Source organism: Salmo salar, chromosome 04, assembly GCF_965601325.2.
Source record: "Salmo salar chromosome 04, fSalSal1, whole genome shotgun sequence".
NCBI classification, from domain to species: Eukaryota; Metazoa; Chordata; class Actinopteri; order Salmoniformes; family Salmonidae; genus Salmo; species Salmo salar.
The window spans coordinates 72,955,866-72,965,333 of NC_138294.1; the positions used below are offsets into that span (position 1 = coordinate 72,955,866).

A 9,468-nucleotide genomic window follows, 5' to 3' on the forward strand; every position below is an offset into this window, starting at 1 on the left:
ACAACAAACATACGTCGCCCTCTGATTCATCACTCCAGAGAGAGCGTTTCCACTGCTCCAGAGTCCAATGGCGGCGAGCTTTACACCACTGTGTGCGGCTGCTTGGCCATGGAAACCATTTCATGAAGCTCCCGAACAGTTCTTGTGCTGACGTTGCTTCCAGAGGCAGTTTGGAACACGATTTATACGCGCTTCAGCACTGGGTGTTCCTGTTCTGTGAGCTTGTGTGGCCTACGCCTTCGCGACTGAGCTGTTGTTGCTCCTAGATGTTTCCACTTCACAATAACAGCACTTACAGTTGACCGGGGCAGCTCTAGCAGGGCAGAAATGTAATGAACTGACTTGTTGGAAAGGTGGCATCCTATGACGGTGCCACGTTGAAAGTCACTGAGCTCTTCAGTAAGGCAATTATACTGCCAATGTTTCTCTATGGAGATTGCATGGCTGTGTGTTAGATTTTATACACTTGTCAGCAACGGGTGTGACTGAAATAGCCAAATCCACTAATTTTAAGAGGTGTCCACATACTTTTGTATATATAGTATACACAAAAAAATATATATATATTTTTGTTGCCTCAGGGCAACCCTTTTTTGTTGCCTCAGGGCAACGTTGTGCAGTTAGGTTACTTTACAGGGCAATATCATGCTAAATGGAAGACATGTAAAATGATGGCCTTGGTCAATGTTTTTGCCAACATATCCACTAACATTCACAGGCAAATGGACACAGGGACATTCTATGGGTGAAAGTAGCCTAATGGAGCAGTTAGGTTCATACCCTCTGATAGTGAGGACAGCAAGGAAGAATGGGGCCACAGATTCAGGTTTGAGAGGCGGTGAAATACTAGCTCATGCCCAATTTGTATTTTCTTATGAAAATAGTGCTTGTTTCTACTATATTGTCTTACGTAAACCCCTATGAAAACCATTTTAACTGAATAACATTTAATCCTATATCATATGGCCAACGTACTGTATGTTGATAATCGATAGGCTAGAAAAGCTGATGATTTTATAGTCTTTATTCAACACATTACAAACACAACAACAAAAAAACAGAGCAAATGCCAGACAAAACACAAACTTTGGCATGAACAAAATTACACTGGCTGTTCTTCAGAAACAACAATACGTATGTCATGATCTGTGTATCAAAGTTACATGTTCATTGATTTCAGGTCATAAATCAATTTTGTGTTTCTTCCTGGAGTATTCATGGGCTATTTAGAATACACAGCAACACACAAAGATGCAGAACATCCATTACAAGTTGTTCATTTAGGATCACATAAATATATCTCTGGATTTGTGGCAAAAAAGGTGAAGATTTGACAAACATTTTACACATAATAAATAAATAACAAATAAAATGATGGTATACCGACTGATGTATGTACTACTGTATGTTAGAAGAAATCACAGTACATTTTCAATGGAAAAAAAAAAGTTTTATCTTTTGGAATTGCTCAAATGAGTTCTGGTGAAATGTGCAAACAATCAAAAACACAGTGAAGTCAATCCAGAAAATATATCTTCTCCTTGAAGGTCATTGATAAGTCTTTATTGTGCACTGGTCTTCCAAAAACATACAGGTCAGAGAATTAGGTCTTCCTGTATTTGGTTTAAATGGTTCTTCGAGTCATTTGGTGAATATGACTGTGTTGCAGCAAGGGCAATGATAGGTCAGTGTCCAACGTAAGTGGTCATGTGGTATTGGTAGTCGTCTCTTTGGGTTATTTGACGTGGAAGACCTTTCTCTGAGGAGATTTCCTAAAGTTCCCGAACTTCAAGAGGTCACTTACTGTTGTTCTTCATGACGAGAGGTTGTTTTCCAACATGTTTTTTTCTTTGTTTGTTTAAATTTGAAACGTAAAAATTATGACAGGAATTCAACCATTCGTAGCATTTGTCCTTTTCTTCATTCACTTATCATTTCATAAAAAGAGAAAAAAGAAGTGCTAACGATCCCCTGTTCTTCCTCCCCATTTCTGTCCCACCCTCCCTACCCAGGTGCGTGGCTGTCCTGTATCCTCTTTCTGTCCTTCTTGAGTCCAGACCAGTGGCTCATCTTAGCCCAGCCCCACTCTCCCCCCTCCAGAGGTAGTCCTGTCCAGGGGAAAGAGAATGGTGCTCCCCCCCAAGTCCCCGGCCTGTCCTGTCATCTGGGGGGCTTAGCGATACGAGCGATGCCAAGCTGAGGCGCGGGTCGCTGTTGCTGATCTTGAACAGGCCACTGGGCCCCAGGAAAGCCTCTCTCTCGCTGGGGAAATGGTTGATCACCGTCTCCAGGTCGTTAAACACCGCTGTGTCGCTCAGTTGCTTCCTACTACGCAGCCGGTGCCGCCGCAGCACCACGATGCCCGCCGCTAGGCCAAGGGCAAGTAACGCCAGGATGCAAGAGGCGGTGAGGGTGGCGGAGGAAGGCTTATTTGTCAGTCGGGAGGCGGGCTGGAAGCTGAGCTGCAGCGTGAACTCACAGCTAGGTCCCATGAAACCTGTCGGACACTGACACACAGGACCCGTGAAGTGGGTGAAGCAGGTGCCGCCGTTCTGGCAGGGCTGGGCGCTGGCACCGCGGCCACAGGCGTCCGAACGCACACTGCAGTTCTTGCCGGCGTAGCCCAACGTGCACGAGCATGTGTAGTCGTCCACGCTGTCCTGGCAGGTGCCAGCATTCTGGCAGGGTACTGAGGCACAGTCGTCGATGTTGATCTGGCAGTTGGCACCGGTAAACCCGGAGCGGCAGCGGCATAGCACGCTCTGACCCAGGTCTAGACACTCACCACCTATAAGACAACATATGACACGGCTCCACTTAGTGCACTGCAGCCTACCACATTCTGAAGTAGTACAAGATGGGGTACATGGGCTTTCACGCTGTTGCCACTTAAGTCTTCATGGCGTCTGTCTTTATCAAAATAACATGATTCTGTCAACAGACTGGGATGCGATGACTAACGAGGAACTTTTGTTCCCATGTCACTAATCATTTGGACAATTCACAATTTCGCAGGTGCTCGCATCTTTCAAATTTCAGAAGGGGACATTTGGGGACATTTGGCCCATAGACTTTCCCCGAACATGCTGAGAGGGAGTGGAGCTTACGCTCCTCGCTCTGGTATCTTTTTAACACATCTCCCCCCAGAACTTAATCAACCATCTGATGCAATTACACAAGATTTTAGTTCTGTGTTTCCGAGAATAATATTTTATTGACTTTCTCCAGGAAGATGTGCTTAGGTTGTGTGCATTGATATACTTTGCAAACATGTATTCATTCATTGTTCAACCAGCCAAGTCCAGTACTTCATTAGCAAGTACTACCAGCAGGTGCATACTTGAACCAATAGAGGTCATCAGAACCAAGACAAGCTCCTCTCCATCCACTTTCACCTGCTTCCACATTTTTTTTGAGCAGATGAACTGTTTTAAGTTCCTGGGCCTAACCATCTCGTCCAATTTGACATGGTCAGCCAACACAAATGCCTCTATTTCCTGAGGCGACTGAGGAAGTTTGGCATGAGCACAGGCACTCTAGTCAACTTCTACGGAGTCACGGTAGAGAGCATCCTGGCTGGATCCATCACCGTGTGGTATGGTAAACCAACACAAGACACAAAAGGCTTCAGAGGGTAGTGTTCAATGCAGAGAGAATCATTGGCACTACCCTCCCCTCCATCGAGGCCATCTATGCTGACAGATTCCGCACTAGAGCCCAAAAGACAGTATGGTACCCCAGCCACACAATGCTCAATGCTCACTTGGTGGTCAAGAGAGCATTGTCGAAATCAAAACCCAACCCTCAAGTGAGTCATGACGAACTCACTTACAAAACTCTGTTTTAGACAAGACTGACTTTATGAACAAAATTATACTATTCACACTTTGTAGTCAATTTTGACACTGGAATAAATGTTTCTGAATAACATCGATGCCACAGGCTTTTTTTCAGATAAGTTGTTTATTGCCTTCAGTTGCACTTTAATACTTGCAAATGTAAAAAAGAATAAAAAACTACTTGAACTTGATACACTACAGTCAGACTCACCATTCAGACAGGGGCTGTTGCTGCAGCGGTCCAGTTTCTTCTCGCAGTTGGAGCCGGTGTATGTGGGAGGGCAACGGCAGGTATAGCCCCCCGTTAGCGTCTCCATGCAGGTGCCCCCGTTGAAGCAAGGCCCGTCGGCACACGTCATGGCAATGATCTCACAGTTCTTCCCATAGAAGCCCTGGGGGCAGGTGCACGAGTAGTCGTTCTCCAGGTCCTAAAGAGAGAGAGTATTGTTGTTAGAGAGACACCTAGACTGGGCTTTGGCTTTTTACAATCCATAGATGATCCATGATTACTGATCATGTTTCTGACATTGTCTTATTTTAACATATTTATTACTAGAATGTGTTTGTTACACTGTGTTTGTGTCAAGGATACATTTCTATTTTACCCTCAAATGGACAATTAAGTTGAAATAAAAAATTAAAACATGGCATTCCAAGTTAATTAAAATAAAAGTTTGTTTAACACAATTCAACTAAACTAGCCAATATTGAACAACGCCTATTTCCTGCAAGCAGAAATATTACTCACATTGCAGCTGCCTCCGTTCTTGCAGGGGTTGCTGTCACACTCGTTGGTCTCCAGCTCACAGTTGGTGCCGCTGTAGCCCGGGCGGCAGGTACAGGTGTAGCTGCCCTGGCCTGTGTTGGTGCAGGTGGCATCGTTGGCACATGGCCGGTGGTTGGTGCAGTAGTTGAGGTCCTGGTCACAGAAGAGGCCGCCCCAACCCTCCTTGCAGTCACACTGCCATGGCTGGCCACAGGTGCCATGGAGGCAGCCTGGGTAACGCACACACTCATTGCATGAGGGCCCCTGCCAGCCCATCCTGCACTTGCAGTCCCCAGGGGCCTCGCAGTAGCCGTGCCTCTCGCTGCAGTCCGCCGAGCAGATGGCTGGAGGAAGGAGGGGAGAAATGGGAGGGTGATTACAATGAATGGGCAGATTGGGCACCCCCCCTGCGCTTTACATCACAGAACATACACACACACACACAGACACCCAACCCTGTCTGCTCCCCCCCAGCCCCATCTCAGACTTCAACTGTTTAAGTATGAAACCAAGCAGCTGGTGAGCACACAACCGCAGGAACAAAAGCCAGTTCTTTCTTTTCTCCCTCTGCCTCACGCACACCCGCAACACACAGACACACAGCATCTCCAACATGTGTCCCTGGCAGTCACGGTTCTTTCTCCCTTTGTTACAGGGAACAAAAGGCAGATTGAACTCCACAAGCAATCAGCAGTTAAAACAATAACAAAGCTACTCCCTGCCACTGTTTCACCAAAATGGAGCACTCTCAAATCCGTAGACAGAGCTATAAATGCAAGGACTGACCATCCATGGTATTAAAATTATAGGTTTCATTTTTTTAGGCTATACAGTGTTTGTTTACATTTACTTTGTTTGCAAACATTGGAGTAAAACAAAGGTGATATTTTGGTTTCAGAGGGATACGACAGTTGATCTAAGCTCATGGGGCATTTCTAAGTTATATTCTTCAAGAATCAATAGGTACAAAATGGATGTAGTTACTGCAGATTGCCCCTTTAAGACTCCTGCAATTATGCCTGTCTAAAATAGTAGAATGGCTGGTTAAAGGATTAAAGTGAAATCCTTTAGGGAGACGTAATCTTAATTTAGAAATAACTTGACACGAACATTTTCATAAAACAAGGGTGAATTAAAGTGTTGCACATGCTTCATTGTTGGTGTGATTGTGTAGGCCTGTATGTAATAATTATTGTCACCAATCATTCAGGTCTAAATGCTGCCTCTATGCTGTCCCTGTGATACCTTTAAAAAGTATTAATTGTGTTTTCACCAAGGAGAATGCCAATTATAACATTAGCCTCATTGATCAATTAATAATTGCGTGCACTGTGCAGTCTATCCACAATGGGCCTGTACAGTGCAGTCCGTCCAAACTGGTTGACAGCATCTGAGTCTGGACAGTAACGTAGCCTAAAGTCATTGACGTTTACTCGATTGTACTTACGATCAGAACAGTAGTTGCCCTTCCAGCCCTCCAGACAGTGTTTGTTCCCCTCCTCGTCACAAGTGTAGTGGCCCAAAGTGTCGTCGCGGGGTCTGCAGTACTCGGCGCAGCTATCGCCAAAGTAGTACTCGTCACAGAATACGTGGTAGGAGTAGCGCAGCTCGCTCTGCTCTCCGAAGTGGACGTCTTGAGACCAGTCCTCGCCGATGGCCAGTCTTCTTCTGGTTGCCAAGCGGCTGACAAGGTTGTTTTGGTTGTCTGAAATATACAATAACATTTGTATTTTAGTAGCCTATTGACATATTGAATGTTTGAACTTAGGTAGGCTGTTAAGAAAGGCTATAATATGTCTACTGCAACAACACCTTACCTGTGTATTCTGTAGGGGTTTCTGCGTTCCATGCTTCAATTATCAGCGAAAATGTTCCCTGGAATAGAGGTCAATCCTGGGTTAAAGTTTACGCAATAATGATATACAGTAACATAATTTGTATTTCCATGTATAACATTTAATATTTATGTATAAACGGTTATTTACCGGCCACTTGAAATGGAACGGTATTCTAATTGGAGCGCTGCTGGAAATCGAGGTCTGATCTGCGCGGATGACGTTGGTGTGTCCGGTTCCAAACGTGCACGGTGGCTCCGCATGAATAACGTCCTCCGAGTGTTTTAGACAAATTCGGAAAAATATGTGGCAGTCCCTATGCCTTCTGCATATGCGGTGGGCAGTGTTGAACGAATGGACTTTCAGCTCAAACACACCAGAGGACGATACCTGCCAAGAGAAGAACGAATTGGACATTAGAAATCATATTTAAGCCGTGTGTAAAGCAAGGCAATATTGAATGGTTCCTTATTGTTACCTTTCGTACTTACCACTTGCATTACAACCAAAGCCAAGACACATCTAAAAGGTAGTGAGGCCATTTATGGCAGTTGTTTGGTTGGTAGCTATACAACAATCCGCAGGTGTATACATTCGTTGTGTCCAATAGAAGTGACACGCGCTTATTCCCAAAAAAACAAATGGCTAAAGCTGTAGAAAAATATCCTTGCAGTCACACCATAAAATAAGTGTGAAAAGGCATAAAAAGTCCTCGCTCTTTCCTTTTCCCTGGTCGTGGTTTTCACTTGTTTTGGTTCTGGTGCTTAATGAGATTGATTGGGTTTTATACCCCTGATGCGCCCTCTTCACGCGTTAGGAGGCGGGACAGGGAAAGACCCAAGGGACAACCAGTAGATGTGGGATGCGTGTGGATTTGGTGCTGATTAAATTTGTCAGCAAAATGTGAAGGCACAAGGCCTATACTTCGACCATAATCATATTTAAAGTGTGATTGGACCAAGACGAATTGTATACAGTAATACGAATAGCCAAATGTCCACTAATTTGGAGATATGTGGGCTAGCTAGCTTATGGAAATAGTATGACACCTGCATCTAAAACGGCATGTTTAGACCTACATATTTAATTATTCAACTTCTATCAGACATAAAATAAAATACCAAATTGGAAACATGTAAAGAGAAAGTTGTTAATTTAAGAACTTTAGCCAACCGGTATGAAATAAATTGTTTATTAATTGATAGACAGTATCACCTGACGGACTAAGATACATTTGTGGTTATAGGTGGTTATAACCTATTATTTGATACAGCCTATATACTTACGCTTATAATTTATATTCTAAATAAGTTCACAAAACGTTGGCATAATAATTCATTCCCCTTATTGTTTTTTTGGTAGGCTAAATATCGATCTGAAGGCAGTAGGGAAGAATTGCATGGTCTGCCCTTTCTTCAGACCCAAAATAATTGCTCAGACGCGTGCTAGCCGACAAAAGCAGACAGGTTACGGATAAGACCTTTCATTGTGCGCCTCGGGGATATTCGGGGGTCTATTGTTAAGTGGTTGAATTGGGGAGGGCACTCGCGCTAGAGTTTTGGATATCATGGCAGTTGCCTTTGTGTGAACTCCATGCGAACAGCTGTATGGTAATCAATGGCACATGGTCTACGGTGCAGTGTCCCCACACACTATTGTTTTCTCGAACCATCCTTCCCAACTGCGCACTACTTTCTTAATGCATATTGATTTAGGGGGCACCAACAGTGGTATTTCCAGCATCTGTCGTGCATGGGCCTTTTGCCAGTATAGCCTATAGGCCTACATCATTCTTTCATAAACTGTATTAGGGGGGGTGAATGATTCAAATGCACACCACAGGCTATTAATAATGATCATCTGCCCAATAGCGTCTATTAACATTGGACATTTGCAAAATATTGAGTGGCAGTAGTCTGCCACTGGTCAAAAACAGGTTGAATCAATGTAATTTCAACAAAACAATTACATGTGATGATGTTCAATCAGCGAGGAAACTGATTTAGCAAAAAGTCATCAAAGTAAGGGAATTTCGTATTTTTGTCATGCAACTTTTAACCTAAATCCAATGACAGGGTGGCATTTTTTGGTTGATTTCACGTTGTTTGACATCTCAACCAAAAAAACAAAACAAAACTGACGTCTGTGCCCAGTGGGCTAGTATAGCTATACGTTACTTCAGACCATGCACTTCAATAACCTTAATATTCAAACAGTTACTATGGGATGTTGGACTATATAGTCAATTTAACAATTAGCCTACTATATAATCTCCTACAAATAATATGGGTAGCCGGGTGCGTTTTATACAGAGATTAGATTCATTATTTGTTCTTATAAATTGCGCAGAGATGTTGAAGTAACCAGTTTATTGAGAACAAACCCTTCTTTCAAGCAGAGTCATAAAAATTGCTTCACTCCAAAGTGTGTGTGTGTGTGTGTGTGTGTGTGTGTGTGATTTAGAGGGGGAAGGGCCACTGCTGTTCGCTCGTACATTAATATTCTAACGAGCGAGGGGCGCGTGGCGGCAATGAACCACACATTATCCCTGGCACACTTCTATGCTAAAACACTAATTCACGTCAAACCGTGAAGTTGGGCACAGATCAATCAACAGATGTAGCATAATGAAAGGAGTCCTCAACACCATAGAAATATAAAGAAATGTTCAACAGAAATAAATATTAAAAGCTTAAAAAGGTCCTTTGTCGCTCAGTTGGTAGAGCATGGCACTTGCAACGCCAGGATAGTGGGTTCGATTCCCGGGCCGTAAAATGTATGCACGCATGACTAAGTCGCTTTGAATAAAAGCGTCTGCTAAATGGTATTCACTGAGTGTACAAAACATTAGGAAGACCTTGGGTTAAATGCGGAAGACATATTTCAGTTGAAGGCTACAACTGACTAGGTATCCTCCTTTCAAATAAAATTGTATTGATCACATACACATGGTTAGCAGATGTTATTGCGAGTGTAGCGAAATGCTTATGCTTCTAGATCTGACAGTGCAGCAGTATCTAACAGGTAA

General features: G+C 43.6%; 1 protein-coding gene across 1 annotated transcript; it reads right to left on the minus strand.

Annotated features, from left to right (window-relative positions):
• Positions 1–1,009: 1,009 nt before the first annotated feature.
• Positions 1,010–7,210, minus strand: dlb (deltaB). Its single transcript, XM_082974708.1, has 7 exons — positions 6,932–7,210; positions 6,591–6,830; positions 6,423–6,480; positions 6,053–6,310; positions 4,588–4,949; positions 4,051–4,267; positions 1,010–2,788 (listed from the first exon to the last, which is right to left on the minus strand). The coding sequence occupies exons 1-7, from the start codon at positions 6,980–6,982 to the stop codon at positions 2,067–2,069; spliced, it is 1,908 nt and encodes a 635-aa protein (XP_082830834.1). The 5' UTR covers positions 6,983–7,210; the 3' UTR covers positions 1,010–2,066.
• Positions 7,211–9,468: the final 2,258 nt, after the last annotated feature.